The sequence below is a fragment of the Uranotaenia lowii genome, chromosome 3 (genome assembly GCF_029784155.1).
Source record: "Uranotaenia lowii strain MFRU-FL chromosome 3, ASM2978415v1, whole genome shotgun sequence".
Classification (NCBI taxonomy): domain Eukaryota; kingdom Metazoa; phylum Arthropoda; class Insecta; order Diptera; family Culicidae; genus Uranotaenia; species Uranotaenia lowii.
Window position 1 is genome coordinate 348,207,750 of NC_073693.1, and position 18,171 is coordinate 348,225,920.

An 18,171-nucleotide genomic window follows, 5' to 3' on the forward strand; every position below is an offset into this window, starting at 1 on the left:
ATACGAGGTAAAAATCGTAAACTATTCTTGAACGAATTTCAGTGGTCCCTAGGGTTTCACATTATGACCGCTTTAATTCTATTTTAGAGATTCCTGGAATTTTAGCTTGTGTCATTTTCCTCATTTTTGTCGTTTCAGTAATTTTTCTTATTATATGTTAAATTGACAAAAATAACAAAAATGACAGAAACTGATGAAATTAAAAAATTACCAAAATAAAAAAAATTACACAAAAACTTCAACAATGAAAAAAATGACAAAAATGAAAATTAATTAATAAAAAAAAAATTACAAAAATTACGAAAATGACCAAACTCAAAAATGACAAAAATGACCAAAATGACAAAACTGACAAAATGACTAAAATGAAAAAATGACAAAAATGACAAAAATGACAAAAATGACAAAAATGACAAAAATGACAAAAATGACAAAAATGACAAAAATGACAAAAATGACAAAAATGACAAAAATGACAAAAATGACAAAAATGACAATAATGACAAAAATGACAAAAATGACAAAAATGACAAAAATGACAAAAATGACAAAAATGACAAAAATGACAAAAATGACAAAAATGACAAAAATGACAAAAATGACAAAAATGACAAAAATGACAAAAATGACAAAAATGACAAAAATGACAAAAATGACAAAAATGACAAAAATGACAAAAATGACAAAAATGACAAAAATGACAAAAATGACAAAAATGACAAAAATGACAAAAATGACAAAAATGACAAAAATGACAAAAATGACAAAAATGGCAAAAATGACAAAAATGACAAAAATGACAAAAATGACAAAAATGACAAAAATGACAAAAATGACAAAAATGACAAAAATGACAAAAATGACAAAAATGACAAAAATAACAAAAATGACAAAAATTACAAACATGACAAAAATGACAAAAATTTCAAAAATGACAAAAATGACAGAAATGACAAAAATGACAAAAATGACAAAAATGACAAAAATAACAAAAATGACAAAAATGACAAAAATTACAAACATGACAAAAATGACAAAAATTTCAAAAATGACAAAAATGACAAAAATGACAAAAATGACAAAAATGACAAAAATGACAAAAATGACAAAAAATGACAAAAATGACAAAAATAACAAAAATGACAAAAATGACAAAAATGACAAAAATGACAAAAATGACAAAAATGACAAAAATGACAAAAATGACAAAAATGACAAAAATGACAAAAATGACAAAAATGACAAAAATGACAAAAATGACAAAAAGACAAAAAATACAAAAATTACAAAAATTAAAAAAATGACAAAAATGACAAAAATAACAGAAATGACACAATCGACAAAAATGACACAAATGACAAAAATGACAAAAATGATAAAAATGACAAAAATGACAAAAATGATAAAAAAGGCAAAAATGACAAAAATTACAGAAATGACAAAACTGAAAAAAATGACAAAAATGACAATAATGACAAAATGACAAAATGACAAAAATGACGAAATGGACAAAAACGACAAAAGTTTTAAGAATGACAAAAATGATAAATCTGACAAAAACAACGCAAAAGTGACAAAATTGGCATAATGGACAAAAATGATAAAAGTGATTGAAATGACAATAATGACACAAATGACACGAATGACAAAAATGACAAAAATTAAAAAAAATGTAAAAGTTGATTTTTATTATTATTTTCGTTTTTGTCATGTTTGTCATTTTTGTCATATTTGTCATTTTTGTCAATTTTGTCATTTTTATCATTTTCGTCATTTTTGTCATTTTTGTCATTTTTGTCATCTTTGTCATTTTTGTCATTTTTGTCCTTTTTGTCATTTTTGTCATTTTTGTCATTTTTTCAATTTTTGTCATTTTTGTCATTTTTGTCATTTTTGTCATTTCTGTCATTTTCGACGTTTTTGCCATTTTTGTCAGTATTTTTCCATTTTCGCCATTTTCGTCATTTTTGTCATTATTTTTATTTTTGTCATTTTTGTCATTTTTATCATTTTTGTCATTTTTGTCATTTTTGTCATTTTGTCATTTTTGTTGCTTTTGTGATTTTTGTCATTTTTATCATTTTTGTCATTTTTGTCGTTTTTGACATTTTTGTCATTTTTGTCATTTTTATCATTTTTGTCTTTTTTGTTATCTTTGTCGTTTTTGTCATTTTTGTCATTTTTGTCATTTTTGTCCTTTTTGTCATTTTTCAATTTTTGTCATTTTTGTCATTTTTGTCATTTTTGTCATTTTTGTCATTTTTGTCATTTTTGTTGTTTTTGTAATTTTTGTAATTTTTGTCATTTTTGTTTTTTTTTTTAATTTTTGTCATTTTTGAAATTTTTTTTATTTTGTTTAATTTATGTTTCATTTTTCTTTCATTTTTTTGTTCATTTTTGTTTCAATTGGTTGCATTTTTGTTTAATTTTTGTTTAATTTTTGTCATTTTTGTCATTTTTGGCATTTTTGCCATTTTTGTCATTTTTGTAATTTTTATCATTTTTGTTGTGTTTTCATTTATTTGTCATATTTGTCAAGTTTTGTAATTTTGTGAATTTCGTTTTTAATTTTTTTGGTTTTTATTTTTATTTCTCAAACCAATGGCTGAACAAAGTGTAGAGACATTTGAAACAAAAGCAGGTGCAAAGAAATCTCAGCAATTTGTGTTAAACCACCATGCTAAAATTTGCTTGCTCCCCGGGTGGAGAAATGAAGAAATCGCAGCTCGCACTGGCTCACGCAGCTCCACAATATTTTTTTTTGGGTGGAAAGAAACTAACCGAGGGGCAGCTGGATGACCAATTTTGGAAACGGTATGTCGCCTTGTATCGAAGCATATCGCGAGAAGCCCGAAGGCACCATTATTATTTTTTGGGCAAATTAGAGACAAAATTTTGGTCAAACAACAAACGTTTTGCACGATCGGGTCTCGAACAAACTGAGTGGAGTTGAAAAAAAAGCGAAAGCGTGTAGGATCGGGTCTAGTGCGGCGTTTTTGGCAAAAATTATTGCGGAGACGAAAAATATAAAATAAAAAACGATGGAAATAGATTGTCAGGCTGTAAGAGAGAAAGGAGGTTTACGGAACAATTTTGGCGCTCCGCGGGCGCTAACTTTCGACTAATCCAAAGCTCAGCAACAAAGCCCAAAAAAGCGAGCGTGACAGCATCGTTGATCGTGCCCAAAAAATTGATCGACAACAAATCGAAGGTTTGTCGATAATGGCCGTTTGGTCCCGTTTTGTTTGTTGATCGCGATCCGGAATCGAAACTCGGCACAGGAGGGATCTCCGAAAATAGGCCAGACAGGTGCGTTATGTAACAACAGACAACAGCCACTTCACGACGCAGCACGAGTCCCAAAATGAAACGAAATTCAGAGCCCAAACTAAAAAGAAAAAAAAATAAACGAGAACCGGGAACAGGTTCCGACAATACGTGTTCCATTCGTTTTGGCCGGCCACGCTAGTTAGCTGGACCGAGTGGCGTCTTTTCATTTATTTTTGTTGACGTAACCCGGCGAGTCGATCGCGAATGCGAAAGTATCCTTATGATTGTATTTTGGCGAACAACCATGTCGAAAGGAAATAAATCATCATGGGTAATCGAGTGGTTTCCGCGTAGACAGTGGTCAAAACTTTGGGGTCCTGCAAATGTACGGTGGAGATCCGTGGAAAACGAAACATTTGCAGTTGCCATTTTTTTTTCCACAGTTATCGACTTTCGCCCTGAAAACCGTTAGCTAGGTTATAACATTGATTTTGAGATCTACTGCCATGAAGCTTTTGGTGAGGTTGTCGAGTTTGCTATGTATTTGCGCTGGGAGGACACTGCCAGCGCTGAGAAAGCTTGTTAGTGCCGGCCTGGCATAGAATCTCATGCCGATAATGCCACCTCCAAGGAAGATCATTATTGGAGTAGAGTCTTATGTGTGGGACAAGGTACTCTGGATCTTTCAATCGTCCCCGTATACAGTTGGAAACAGTGGACACCATCTTACTTTAATGTTAGGACTTTATTCTCATACCATTTGGCATAAGTAATGCGAGCAAAACTTTTCAACGAACGGTACGCAGCAAAGAGTACCATGGGTGCACGGCCTTACCATAAGTGGAATTTTAAGGAAATGTTAGCCAATAAGCCGTAGAGTAGTTTAAGGAAGCTGTCGTTGCTCTCACAAACAAAGGAAATGAATAAAATTGGACCAGCCAATCATCAATAAAATAAACTCAACGCTTCGTTTCCTTCGCATTCGGACCGAGCGCGAGTCCTTATCCACGGATTCGTAAATTTGGACATGTCCTATTTTCATCGGATCCCATTCCAACGCGGAAAGAAACGAAAAGAAAGAAAGGAAACCCGTAGTTTCGTAACAACCTGCGAAAATGCATTTTCGGTGCACTTTCTGCCACTTATTGACTTTACTATGTCGTAGGGTATGAAGAAAAGTTATGGAAGATAAAAAAACTCTACTCAGACCCAATATCAACAACATTGCACCTTCCCGCCGTTTTCTCGATATTACGGTTGCTGGACCAAGAAAAAACAAAATTCGCGAACGAAAACCAACCTGTTTTCCGCATTCCGAGTTCATTTTTTGTTTATCTCAAGTCGCGTTCACCCCTTGAATTCGTCGAATTCACCATCATCGTTGGGTCGGGGTCTCCCTGACTTAACTGACTAGCTTCAGCACCAGCAGATCACACCCGGGGGCGAATGTGAATGTCACAATAATTTACCTCACAGTCGGTGGAAACGGATAAGAAAGCAGATATGATACCCATTTATTTTTTGGGGAACCCTATCTTTCGAGACACTGCCACAGTAAAGGTTGTTGCAAAGCAATCATATTTATGGGCAGCTGAGGGTTTTATTTTAAATATGTCTGTCCTAGCCTCGTAATGCCCTTTCGTTGCATTTTCACCTTATATAATTTGTGGATTAGTAAAAAATTTAATACAGAAAAACCGACTTGGACAGGACTCTGGAATCAGATTTAATCACCAAAACAAAAATTTCTTCCAGACTCAGAATAATGAACTTTTCACATCCAAATTGCTTCCCAGGTTGAAACAATTATTGTTAACTATTTTAAATATTTGAGTAGATTCGGTGACCTCAACTATCAACTCTCAAAATAACAGTCAAACAAATCGAATCGTCTGACTCATCCTACCTGTTCGGTGTTATCTCAGAAACTGGTCCGACAACCAAAAACCAATATCCGATTTTCGTAGATTTCTTCCCATACACAACAGGTTCGGTTGAAGAATTCGCAAAAGGTGGAAACCGAAGAAGGAAGACGTAAAATTCAAGAAAAAAATCGACACCATCAACAAACCATAACGTGTGCCCTCACACTTTACGTAACTTCGAGTGGAAATGTAAACAGAAAAAGCAGCAGAAAAAACGGTGTTTTAAACAGATCGATTTGGAATGACTTTTTGGGAGGTTATTCTGAAGCGAAACGCGACCGCCGCCTTGCGCTTATCTCAATGCAGAGAAAGTATTCGATTGCTGGGCAAAATTAATGCCTCGGTTTCGTGTGAATGTACTCAAGTTGAAATCACAATGACAGAAATGATAAGCATTAAAAACAAAAAAAAAATACAAAAAATGACATTTTTAAAAAATGCTAAAAACAAAAATTCCTCTTCGTAGAATTTCAGTGTTCCCTGGGTTCTAGTTTAAGACCGCTTTTATTTATGCTGTTTAAAAATGATTTTAAAGGAAAATCATTAACATTACATGAACCAACTCCAAATTACAAAAACAGGAAAAAAGTCATTTTTGTAATTTGTGTGATTTTTGTCATTTTGATCTTTTTTGTCATTTTTGTCTTTGACAATAACAAAAATGATAAAAATTATCATAATGTTAAAAATGACCAAAATGACAAAAATGACAAAAAATACAAAAAATCCAAAAATCCAAAATTGACACATAAATAACTGAAATGACAAAAAAGACAAAAATGACAAAAATGACAAAAATGACAAAAATGACAAAAATGACAAAAATGACAAAAATGACAAAAATGACAAAAATGACAAAAATGACAAAAATGACAAAAATGACAAAAATGTCAAAAATGACAAAAATGACAAAAATGACAAAAATGACAAAAATGTCAAAAATGACAAAAATGACAAAAATTACAAAAATGACAAAAATGATAAAAATGACAAGAATGACAAAAATGACAGAAATGACTAAAATGATAAAAATGACAAAAATGACAAAAATGACAAAAATGACAAAAATGACAAAAATGACAAAAATGACTAAAATGACAAAAATGACAAAAATGACAAAAATGACAAAAATGACAAAAATGACAAAAATGACCAAAAATGACAAAAATCACGAAAATGACAAAAATCACGAAAATGACAAAAATGACACAAAAGACAAAAATGGAAAAAAATGTTTCATTTTTGTCATTTTTGTGTCATTTTTTTACATTTTTGTCATTTTTGTCATTTTTGTCATTTTTGTCATTTTTGTCATTTTTGTCTCATATTTGTGTCATTTTTGTCATTTTTGTCATTTTTGTCATTTTTGTCATTTTTGTCATTTTTGTCATTTTTGTCATTTTTGTCATTTTTGTCATTTTTGTAATTTTTGTCATTTTTGTCATTTTTGTCATTTTTGTCATTTTTGTCATTTTTGTCATTTTAGTCATTTTTGTCATTTTTGTCATTTTTGTCATTTTTGTCATTTTTGTCATTTTTGTCGTTTCTGTCATTTTTGTCATTTTTGTTATTTTTGTCATTTTTGTCATTTTTGTCATTTATGTCATTTTTGTCATTTTTATCATTTGTGTCTTTTTTGTCTTTTTTTTAAATTTTTGTCATTTTCGTGATTTTGACATTTTTGTCATTTTGTCATTTTTGTCATTTTTGTCATTTTTGTCAATTTTGTCATTTCTGTCATTTTTGTCATTTTTGTCATTATTTCATTTTTGTCATATTTGTCATTTTTGTCATTTTTGTCATTTTTTGCATTTTTGTCATTTTGTCATTTTGGTCATTTTAGTAATTTTTGTTATTTCTGTCATTTTTGGTCTTTTTATTTTAGTGTCATTTTTGCCTTTTTTGCCATTTCTGTCATTTTTGTTATTTTTGTCATTTTTGTCATTTTTGTCATTTTTGTCATTTTTGTCATTTTTGTCATTTTTGTCATTTTTGTCATTTTTGTCATTTTTGTTATTTTTGTCATTTTTGTCATTTTTGCAATTTTTGTCATTTTTGTCTTTTTTGTCATTTTTGTCATTTTTGTCAATTTTGTCATTGCTGTCATTTTTGTCATTTTTGTCATTTTTGTCATTTTTGCCATTTTTGCCATTTTTATCATTACTGATATTTTTGACATTATTGACATTTTTGTCATTTATGTCATTTTTGTCATTTTTGTCATTTTTGTCATATTTGTCATTTTTGTCATTTTTGTAAATTTCAGAAAAATGACAAAAATAAAAAAAAACCAAAAATAACAGAAATAACGAAAGTGACAAAACTGACAAAAATGACAAAAATGACAAAAATGACAAAAATGACAAAAATGACAAAAATGACAAAAATGACAAAAATGACAAAAATGACAAAAATGACAAAAATGACAAAAATGACAAAAATGACAAAAATGACAAAAATGACAAAAATGACAAAAATGACAAAAATGACAAAAATGACAAAAATGACAAAAATGACAAAAATGACAAAAATGACAAAAATGACAAAAATGACAAAAATGACAAAAATGACAAAAATGACAAAAATGACAAAAATGACAAAAATGACAAAAATGACAAAAATGACAAAAATGACAAAAATGACAAAAATGACAAAAATGACAAAAATGACAAAAATGACAAAAATGACAAAAATGACAAAAATGACAAAAATGACAAAAATGACAAAAATTACAAAAATGACAAAAATGACAAAAATTACAAAAATTACAAAAATGACAAAAATGACAAAAATGACAAAAATGACAAAAATGACAAAAATGACAAAAATGACAAAAATGACAAAAATGACAAAAATGAAAAAAATTACAAAAATGACCAAAATGACAAAAATGACAAAAATGACAAAAATGACAAAAATGAAAAAAAATGACAAAAATGACAAAAATGGAGAAAATGTCAAAAATGACAAAAATGACAAAAATGACAAAAATGACAAAAATGTCAAGAATGTCAAGAATGACAAAAATGACAAAAATAACAAAAATGAATAAAATTACAAAACTTACAAAAATTGCAAAAATTACAAAAATTACAGAAATTAAACCAATTACAAAAATTACAAAAATTGTGATAATGACAAAAATGACAAAAATGACAAAAATGTCAAATTACCAAAAATGACAAAAATGACAAAAATGACAAAAATGACAAAAATGACAAAAATGACAAAAATGACAAAAATGACAAAAATGACAAAAATGACAAAAATGACAAAAATGACAAAAATGACAAAAATGACAAAAATGACAAAAATGACAAAAATGACAAAAATGACAAAAATGACAAAAATGACAAAAATGACAAAAATGACAAAAATGACAAAAATGACAAAAATGACAAAAAATACAAAAACGACAAAAATGACAAAAATGACATAAATGACAAAAATGACGACAATGACAAAAATGACAAAAATGACAAAAATGACTTAAATGACAAAAATGACAAAAAATTTCAAATATGTCAAAAATGACAAAAAAGACAAAAATAACAAAAATTACAAAAACGACAAAAAAGATAAAAAATGATAAAAATGTCATAAATGACAAAATTGACCAAAATGACAAAAATGACAAAAATGACAAAAATGACAAAAATGACAGAAATGACAAAAATGACAAAAATGACAGAAATGACAAATAAGGCAAAATTGTGATTTTTGTAACTTTTTGTCATTTATCTCGTTTTGGTCATTTTTGTCATTTTTTTGTTATTTTTGCCATTATCTCTTGTCATTTTTATCATTTTTATCATTTTTGTCTTTTTTGTCATTTTTGTCATTTTTGTCATTTTTGTCATTTTTGTCATTTTTGTCATTTTTGTCATTTTTGTCATTTTTGTCATTTTTGTCATTTTTGCCATTTTTGTCATTTTTGTTATTTCTGTCATTTTTGTGATTTTTGTCATTTTTGTCATTTTTGTCATTGCTGTCATTTTTGTTATTTCTGTCATTTTAGTTATTTTTGTAATTTTTTTCATTTTTGTCATTTTTGTCAGTTTTGTCATTTTTGTCATTTTTGTCATTTTTGTCATTTTTGTCATTTTTGTAATTTTTGTCATTTTTGTCATTTTTGTCATTTCTGTCATTTTTTGTTATTTCTGTCATTTTTTACATTTTTGTCATTTTTGTCATTTTTTTCTTATTGTCATTTTTTTCTTTTTGTCATTTTTGACATTTGATCTTTGTGATTTTTGTGATTTTTGTAATTTTTGTGATTTTTGTCATCTTTGTCATTTTTGTCATTTTTGTGATTTCTGTCATTTGTGTCTTTTTTGTCGTTTTTGTAATTTTTGTCAATCTGGTGTTTTTTTCATTTGTCTCATTTTTGTCTTTTGGTCATTTTTGTCATTTTTGTCAGTTTTGACATTTTTGACATGTTTGACATTTTTGACATTTTTGACATTTTTGTCAGTTTTGTCATTTTCGTCATTTTTGCCATTATTTTCATTTTAGTTATTCTTGTCAGTTTTGTGATTTTTGTAATTTTTGTCGTTTCTGTCATTTTTGTCATTTTTGTCATTCTTGTCATCTTGTCATTTTTGTCATGTTTTCTTTTTTGACATTTTTATCATTTTTGTCCTTTTTTAATTTTTTTTTCATTTTTGTTATTATTGGTATTTTTAGATTAGAATTTCAAAAATTACAAACATGACCAAAAATGACCAAATGACACATAAATGGGAAAAATTTCAAATAGATGACAGTCAAACGACTGAAATGGCAAAAACGACACAAAACTGACACGAAAATTACACAAAAATGACAAAAATTACTAGAATGACAAAAATAATACTAAATTTTTACACAATTAACACAGAAATGGCAAAAATCACAAGAATGTAAATTTATTCATAAAAAGAAAAAAAAAATCAAAAATGACATTATATTTCTTTAAAAAAAAATACAAAAGTTTATTTAATTTCGAAATTACCATGATTTTATTATTTATTATTTATTATATTATAAATCAACGGATCACATATTGATCCAAATGAAAAACTAAAATTAAAGACAATGTACATACAAGCGGTTGTCTACGTTAAACTTAAAACTCTAAGAATTTTTCTTCGGAATACATCACGCGAAACGTCAAAGTCGAAGTACCCGGAGTAGCGGTTAAATGTTTTTATAACACCGATTAGAGCTGTGTTGGCCCCATAATTGTTCAGCCGGAGAGGGACGAAGAGCTGAAGATCACGATTCCTCAGAACTCGTGGCCGTACGTTGAGTCGAAGTTTCTCTAACAATGCGGGGCTGTCTATTCTCGATGAGAGCAGATCCGCAACGACCGAGGCTCGTGTGGCGGTCCGGCGGGCTTGCAGCGTGTCGATGTCGATTAGACGACAGCGGCTCTCGTAGCTGGGAAGTCGGAACGGGTCGTGCCAGCTGAGTTGTCGGAGAGCGTATCGCAAAAAACGCCGTTGGATGGCCTCAATACGCTCTGAGCCGTTTTGATAATATGGGCACCAAACAGCCGAGGCATATTCAAGGGTCGATCGAACCAATCTACAATAAAGACTCTTCAAGCAGTAGACATCCTTGAAGTCTTTCGTCATGCGGAAAAGAAGACCCAGACATCTGGAGGCTTTGTCGACGATGTAGTTAGTGTGAGTCTTGAAATTCAACTGTGTGTCAAGAATCACGCCAAGATCTTTCACTTGTTCGACGCGAGCGATAGCCTCGTTTCCAAGATGATAAATGGCTGATAATGGGAGCCGCTTGCGGGAAAACGAAATTACAGCACATTTACTGCGATTCAAGGGAAGGCAATTTACATCACACCAAGAGGCGAAGAGGTTGAACTGACTCTGTAGGAAGTTTACATCCTCGGGACCGTTGATGCGGCGATACAGTTTCAGGTCATCAGCATACGCTAGTTTTGGTCCATCAAGGAGCAACAGCACGTCGTTGAAGTATATCAGGAATATTATTGGTCCTAGATGACTCCCTTGAGGCACTCCGGATTTGGCGGAGAACTGACTGGAAAATGATTCACCTATTCGAACAATGAGTTTTCGTCCTACCAGGTAGCTGCGGAACCATTCCAGTAGAGACCCGCAGATACCAATACGATCGAGTTTGGCGATGGCTATGGAATGGTTCACCTTGTCGAAAGCAGCTGACAGATCAGTGTAGATGACGTCGGTTTGAGATCCCATGGCAAAACTGTCTTGCACAGTAGACGTGAATGTCAACAGGTTTGTAGTCGTAGAGCGCTTGGGCATAAATCCATGTTGTTCATTTGAGAAATAAGGCTTGCAGTACGAAAAAATAGGTTCCAAAACAACCAGCTCGAACAATTTGGCTATCGCACATAAGGCAGAAATGCCACGATAGTTGTTCACATTTCGTCTGTCCCCTTTTTTGTGCACCGGAAACATATAGGCCTCTTTCCATAAGGATGGGAACGTAGACTGATCGAGTGAAACTTGGAAGATTATTTTTAGAGGTATCAGCATATGTGATATATATCGCTTCAAGAAGGTAGCTGGTATGCCATCTGGTCCTGCGGAAAGGCTGTGTTTCAGCTTAGCGGTCGCTTTCAAAATAATATCGTCGTCTACAACAATTTGATTCAGCCATGTGTTCAAATGAGGGACGTTACAAGCCGCGCTGGTAACTTGGTCCGAGAATATTGAGTTTGAGTCAAATACACTACGGAATTTGTCAGCGAAGAGGTCACAGATTTCAGGTTCCGAAGTCGCTAAATTATCATCCAGAAACATGGAGGGCGGTAGGCCGGATTCTTTCCGCTGGTCCTTGATGTACTGCCAAAATGATTTGGGTTTTGTTTTGAAACCTCGCTGTATCCGAATTAAGTAGCTCTGGTAGCAGCGTGAGCATAGTTTTTTGTAAGCTGAGTTGAGTTTGCAATACTCATTTTTAGCGCGGAGAGTTTTGTGCCTACTGTAATAACGGAGAGCTTTATTCTTGAGCGTTTTTATTTGTCGCAGTTCTTTCGTTACCCAAGGAGCTCGTCGGTTAGAAACTGATGAGCGTTTCGGTACGTGACGATCGATGATGTAATTGATTATATGGGAAAATTTCATAGCTGCAGCGTTCGGATCGGAAGATTCCAGTTCAGATTCCCAGTCGATAGCATCGAGCGTTTGTGAAACAGCGACGAAATCAGCGTTCTTAAAGTCGAGAAAGAATTGACCAGGTTTTTCGATGTGGGCAAAAGCTCTAGGAATATCAAGTGAAAGCAGCAGAGCAGGGTGATGAGGAACAACCTTGACCAAGGGCGTAGGAGCCTCTTCAATCGTAGCCAATTGGGGTCCGTCGCTGATGAAGCAGAGATCGAGCATGCGACCATTTTCATTCTCTATGCTGTTGATCTCGCGGAGAGTTGCCGTGCTTAGAGAGTCGAGAATCGTGTTGGAAGGCACCGTAAACGAAGATCTGGTTGGATCGGCAAACAAAAAATTGCCTTGCGAGGGAATCCACTTAAGTCCTGGTAGGTTAAAGTCCCCGATGATAACGATGTCGTCTTCAGGAAGCGTGAGAGAACACAATTTAGAAAGGCCGCTGGAAAAGGAATCAGCAAAAGATGCATTTCTAGTACGATCAGGAGGCAGATACACAACCCCAACGTAGAGTTTTTTCGTGCCAAGATCGATACGGGTCCATACGAATTCTTGATCGTTCCATGATTCGTCGTAGATGGGGATGGCTGAAAAAGTGGATCGGATAGCAATCAGAACTCCACCACCTGTGGATTTCGTGCTGTTGTTGGGACCTCTGTCACAACGGAACACAGTGTAGTCAGAGCTGAAGACTTGACTAGACAGGGTTCTATCGTTCAGCCAGGTTTCTGTTAAAGCGATAATATCGTAGCAGGAGCATGATGAGGCTAGCAGATAATCGCTAACGCAGGAGTTGATACCACCAACGTTTTGGTAGTAAAGGTTGAGATGATCGCTTTTCCCAGCAGGCAGATCGTGTCGTTTCACACTGGAACGGGAAGATCCATCACAAGAAGGAAGGTCAACTCGATATGGATACTTGCCTGAGAGAACAGGCTGGAGCACCCCGTTGCCACAATCGAACTCAGGGCCGGGACGACTGATGACGCTGGCAGGAATCAGCGCGACTGAGTCGAAGGACTCAAGGGTGTCCGAAGTGCCTTGTTCGGTGCGTCCCGGTGATGGAATCCCGTCAGAAGCGATTGATTTGCACAAATCAGCGTTGATGCAGAGGCTGTTGGAAGGTGAGGTCTGGTCACGCGCAGGTAAAGTTCCCAAAGTTGAAGAATACTTGCCTATGAAAGCAGGCTGGAGAACCTCGTCGCCACAATCGAGCTCAGGGCCGGGACGACTGAAGACGATGGCAGGATTCAGCGCGACTGAGTCGAAGGGCTCGGAGGTCTCCTTAGTGCTAACTACGTTGCGTCCCGGAGCTGAAACCCATGATGAACTTTGTTCGGACGACGAGAAACTCGAGAGTCTGGTGCAGTTGCGTGATGCCGAGGCTATGGAAGACCCGTTGTCCATATATGATGAACCATCTGTAGTGGCGATCACTGATGCGGGGCCACACGAGGTGTAGAACTGCGGGTCGCCATGAACGACGTCACAGGCTGGGAAGTGACAGCAGGAGTCGGAGGGTTTTTTGATCCAAAATCCTCGAATTCACGGAATAGAATTCCCGATGGCCAAGTCTTCGGGGAAAGGGCAATGTCTTTCAGCTTAGGATCCACCCCGACTTTGAAGGAAATTGACCTGAGCGTGGAGACATCAACATCTTTGCGGACTAGGGCATGAACTTCGGTCGACTTGCATTGTAGACATTCCATAACAAGTTCTTCTATGTCCTTAGCCGTAACACTGTTATGAAGTCGTGCGAGATAAATCCAAAATTTTTTTTCAGGAGGAGCAACTGTCGCAATAGTTTTAACGGTCACTTGTTTAGATTGATGGAAGTTGATTTAAATTTTGTGTTTTTATTTTATTTTTTTTAATATTATATGGGAAATTTTCTTACATTTCATGTAGCAAATTCCAGAGATATATAAATTTTTTAAATTGTGTTTTATAATAACAAGTCATTTGTTTTTTTTTCTCTTTTCAGGTGTGTTTTGAATAAAGTTTTTCAATTCCTTAATCTGGTAAGTTGAGAATCAAACGAGAATAGTGAATAGATAGCCGAAATTTTGCCACTTTTGTAAGTTTAGTACATTTTGGTGTTTTAATTCTCTTATTGTTTTTTGTCTATATTTGAATTTTCAGCTTTTTTTAACGAAATGATTTTCTCAAGTACAATTTAATTTCTCAAATTTCTCTATTTCGACAAAACAAAAGCTTAAGACTGTTTTGTCTCGGTGTAGTGTGATATGTTATTTATTTTTTACTTATTTCCTCATAATTTTTAAGATTCATTTGACCATTTTGACTGTTTTGACAATTTTGAACGTTTTTTCAATGTTTTCTATTTCGCTATTATTTCATTTTAGTAAATTTGCGCAATTTTTCAGATTTTATCAATTTTTTCCAATTTTTTTTTTCAATTTTGTTCATTTTTAATGTTTGCTAATTTTGTCAATTTTGACCATTGTTTTTCAATTTAGCGAATTTTTTGAATTTTGTCAGTTCTGTCAATTTCGATAACTTTGACAATTGTCATCAAAATTGTCAAATTTTCCGTTTTTTTTCTATTTTGTCAGTTTCGTCAGAAATTCAACAAATTCTAATCGACTTATTTGACTAAAAAAATCTATGTTAACATTTCCCCAGTTTTTCCGATGCTGCTGAAAGATTTGTCAATTTTGAAAATGTTATCAATTTTATTGTCCTTTTCTCCAGATTTTTTTGGAGAATGTTTGAAAGTTCTAGAAATATTTGTCCACTGATTTATGGATGTTGATTTTCATGAATATGATTGATAACTCTGTTCATCCTTTCGTTTTGCCGACCATGATTTACGATAATGGCTCATTTTCCCACTGATATCTGCCTGTCGGTTTGGCTGGTTGCTGTGCAGGCAGTTGCAATTAAAATGTACAACCATTCCAAGAGCCCTCCCTGGGCCCCACGGAAGACATGCATGTGGTGATGAGATGACTGGCGTTCAGTTGAACCATTGCATGATGAAAGAAAAGCATGAAAAAGCGGCAAGAGTTTAAGTGCCTCAAACTTTCTTCAATTCATCATCACATCTCTCAACAGATTCGGCTATGCTGCTCAACTTAACCCCTTTTGGTTAAGCGGTTCCGTTTGACAAATGCATTATCATGGTATGAAAATCCGATGCTCTGTGATGCGTGACGAATGATGGGTGGATTCTGTGAGAAAAATATTCGTTTTGTGTTTTTTTCGATTTTTTCGAATGAAAGTCGAAATTATTTTAAAGATTTTTTACCAATTTATTTGAATAAAGGGTAGTTAGAAGATTACAAAACAGTTGAGGTCCAAACAACCTCAGGCAGCTAGTAGGAGTCAGCCGAACTTCCTGCTCGACCAGTTTTCAAGCAACAACAGTAACAGTAACGACGCAGCAGGAGAGATGTCCTAATTGGGCAAGTTTATCTAAATTTATTTATCGCAAACTCGTTAACTTTCACGCAGCCGCCCGCTCAGCCCGATTCTAATCGCAGCTCCATTAGCCCCAGTCGGCAATAAGTTACAAGCTCCGAAAAGCACCGTTTAACGTTACCGAGTGCTTCGCGGTTTTTTTTTCTAACCCATCGGTTGGGGTTGTAAATAAAGTATTTGCATTTGCCGGTGCCCAGACAACAGCACGCTTTACCGTATCAGAGTAAAGTCTTAGGTCTGCTCCGGGGAAAATAACCGTAAACATACCATCGGGGTTATGGGTACAACTAAATTCCGCGGGAGGGCACCCTCGTGCTGGTGCTGCTTTTTATCGTGGGCTGACAAATGTTCATTACCTACTCTCTTTTTTCTTTGTTGAAAAGCGAAAAAAATCATAGCAACTAGTGAGAGAGAGAAGCAGAGAACGTAGGGAGTTTGGTGCATCGAATGGTATTCTCACGGTCGCCAAGTAAGCTGATACTCTATTCTAATTTTCGCATGTTCCTCTCAAAATGATGTTCATTTACAACTGAGAGAATAATTCTCATGGCGTGGAGCAACTGCTCCGTGTCTTGACGAAAAGTTTAGGAAGAAACGATCATCAAAAGGAAGGGTGCTTCTGTGCAGTCACCATTCCGGAATTAATTTTAATGTGGGAACGGTTGATTTATCAGTTGCACCTTATCACCTTATCATTGCATGGGCTGAGCATAGAAGCATATGTTTATTATTTCACAACAGCAAATAAACCTGTTAAATAGTCGAACGTAAATCAGGGTGGCCCCAGAATCGAGAGAACCGGGAATTCAAAATCGTACCGAGAAAACTCCAAATAACAGGGACCCTAAACCGGGAAAAAATAATGAAAAACTAAAATTAAGTTTTGGTTCCAAGATCAGGGATTTAAAACAAGATTCCAAATTCAAAAAAGTTCAAAGAATGTGTGGTAAGAAAATTATAAGTTTTAAAATTCAAAAACCACTCTGATCTTTCTTCAACTACCTTTGAAAAAAATCAATTTTCACCGGAACCTAGAGTTCAAAACTGTCTCAAAGAATGAGGTAAGAAATTAAAAAAGTCACTTAAATTTTTTCCAAGGATCGTATGTCATTGCAATCATTGAAAAAACTATCAATCATATAAAAACAGGTGAATAAAAGGTAAATTTTGAACAAGGAACTCTTTGTTGCAAACTTAGAAAAGTTTGAAGAAGCTTATATTATAATTTTCCAGTGAATTTTACTTGAAATAGCCTTGAAATAGTTCGACAATAGTAACCCAATGAAGAATTTATAAGAGCTTTTTAATGAGATTATATTAAGACACAATGCTTAAAATCCTTTAAAATTCCTACAATGATTCAACACTGGCTGAGCCGGCGTGCTTATCATTTCCTTTCAAAAATAAATGAAATTTCAGAAAATTGTTCAAATTTTAATTTTTTTGCAGGTACCACTTTAAATAAAATTTTGATATAATTAGCAACCGCTTTAAAATGAGAGCTGAAACTGGAATTTTTTGTTATGCCAAATAAAATATGAAAAAAATCCTGTCTCCTTCTTCCTGACTATACCCCCATAAAGGGAGATTCTTAAATCTTTCGTACATACACAACCGTTCTTGTTTGATATGGTCTTTTTGCCTGATAAGTACTCGATTCACGTAAAAAACTTGTATGGAAACCATTCTTTCTCCACCATATCCCTCTCTGTTGGAAGGAGGTGGGGGTCCCATTTTATCGACCCCAAAAACTCTCATATCAAATTAGGTTCCATATCACTCAAGATTCTCAAAATAGCATATAAGTATGTAACCATTCTTCGAATTCAAATACCCTCCCTTGCCAAATTTGGTTTTATTTGCTCGAACAGTTCACGAGTTATGCGAAAAATTATAAAGGAGCCTCCGCTCCTCTTATTATCCCCCCACTGCACTGGAAGATAAGAGGGATCTAAAACTCAAACAATCTTAGAAACATTTCTTGTATTGAAATATCCTCCGATACCAAATACTCACAGAAACATTTCTCTTACCCAAATACCTTTCCATGGCAAATTTGGTTTTTGATCAGTACTTGTGCTATGCAAAAGTTTGTCTTTTGTTTGATAGACCTGCCAAGTTTAAAAAAAAAATTCAGTATTTTCCGAGTTATAGAAAACAGACAGAAAGAAATTCATTTTTATATGTTTACTAGCTAACTCGGTGTGCTTTGCTACACCTCCCAAAATCGATTGAAGTTTGAACAAAAGAGATAAGTTCTTGTTTTCTTTAATATTCATTCCCTGTTTTCAAAACCTCTCCTAAAATCTGTTTCAAAATAATTATTTTGTATATAAAACTAAGACTCTGTATTTACTTATTCAGTTCCTAAATTCTGCCACATT

At 33.7% G+C, this 18,171-nt stretch overlaps 1 protein-coding gene across 1 annotated transcript in view; it reads right to left on the reverse strand.

The window, feature by feature from the left end:
- The window catches only part of LOC129753934 (uncharacterized), a 29,567-nt gene extending 15,515 nt beyond the window's left edge, over positions 1-14,052 (reverse strand). The window contains exons 1-3 of the mRNA XM_055749787.1: positions 13,893-14,052; positions 13,365-13,836; positions 11,282-13,211 (exon numbers count right to left, since the gene is read on the reverse strand). Of these exons, the coding sequence (XP_055605762.1) occupies positions 11,282-13,211; positions 13,365-13,836; positions 13,893-14,052 (2,562 nt within the window). The remainder of the gene's footprint in view (positions 1-11,281; positions 13,212-13,364; positions 13,837-13,892) is intronic.
- Between the last annotated feature and the right edge of the window lie 4,119 nt (positions 14,053-18,171).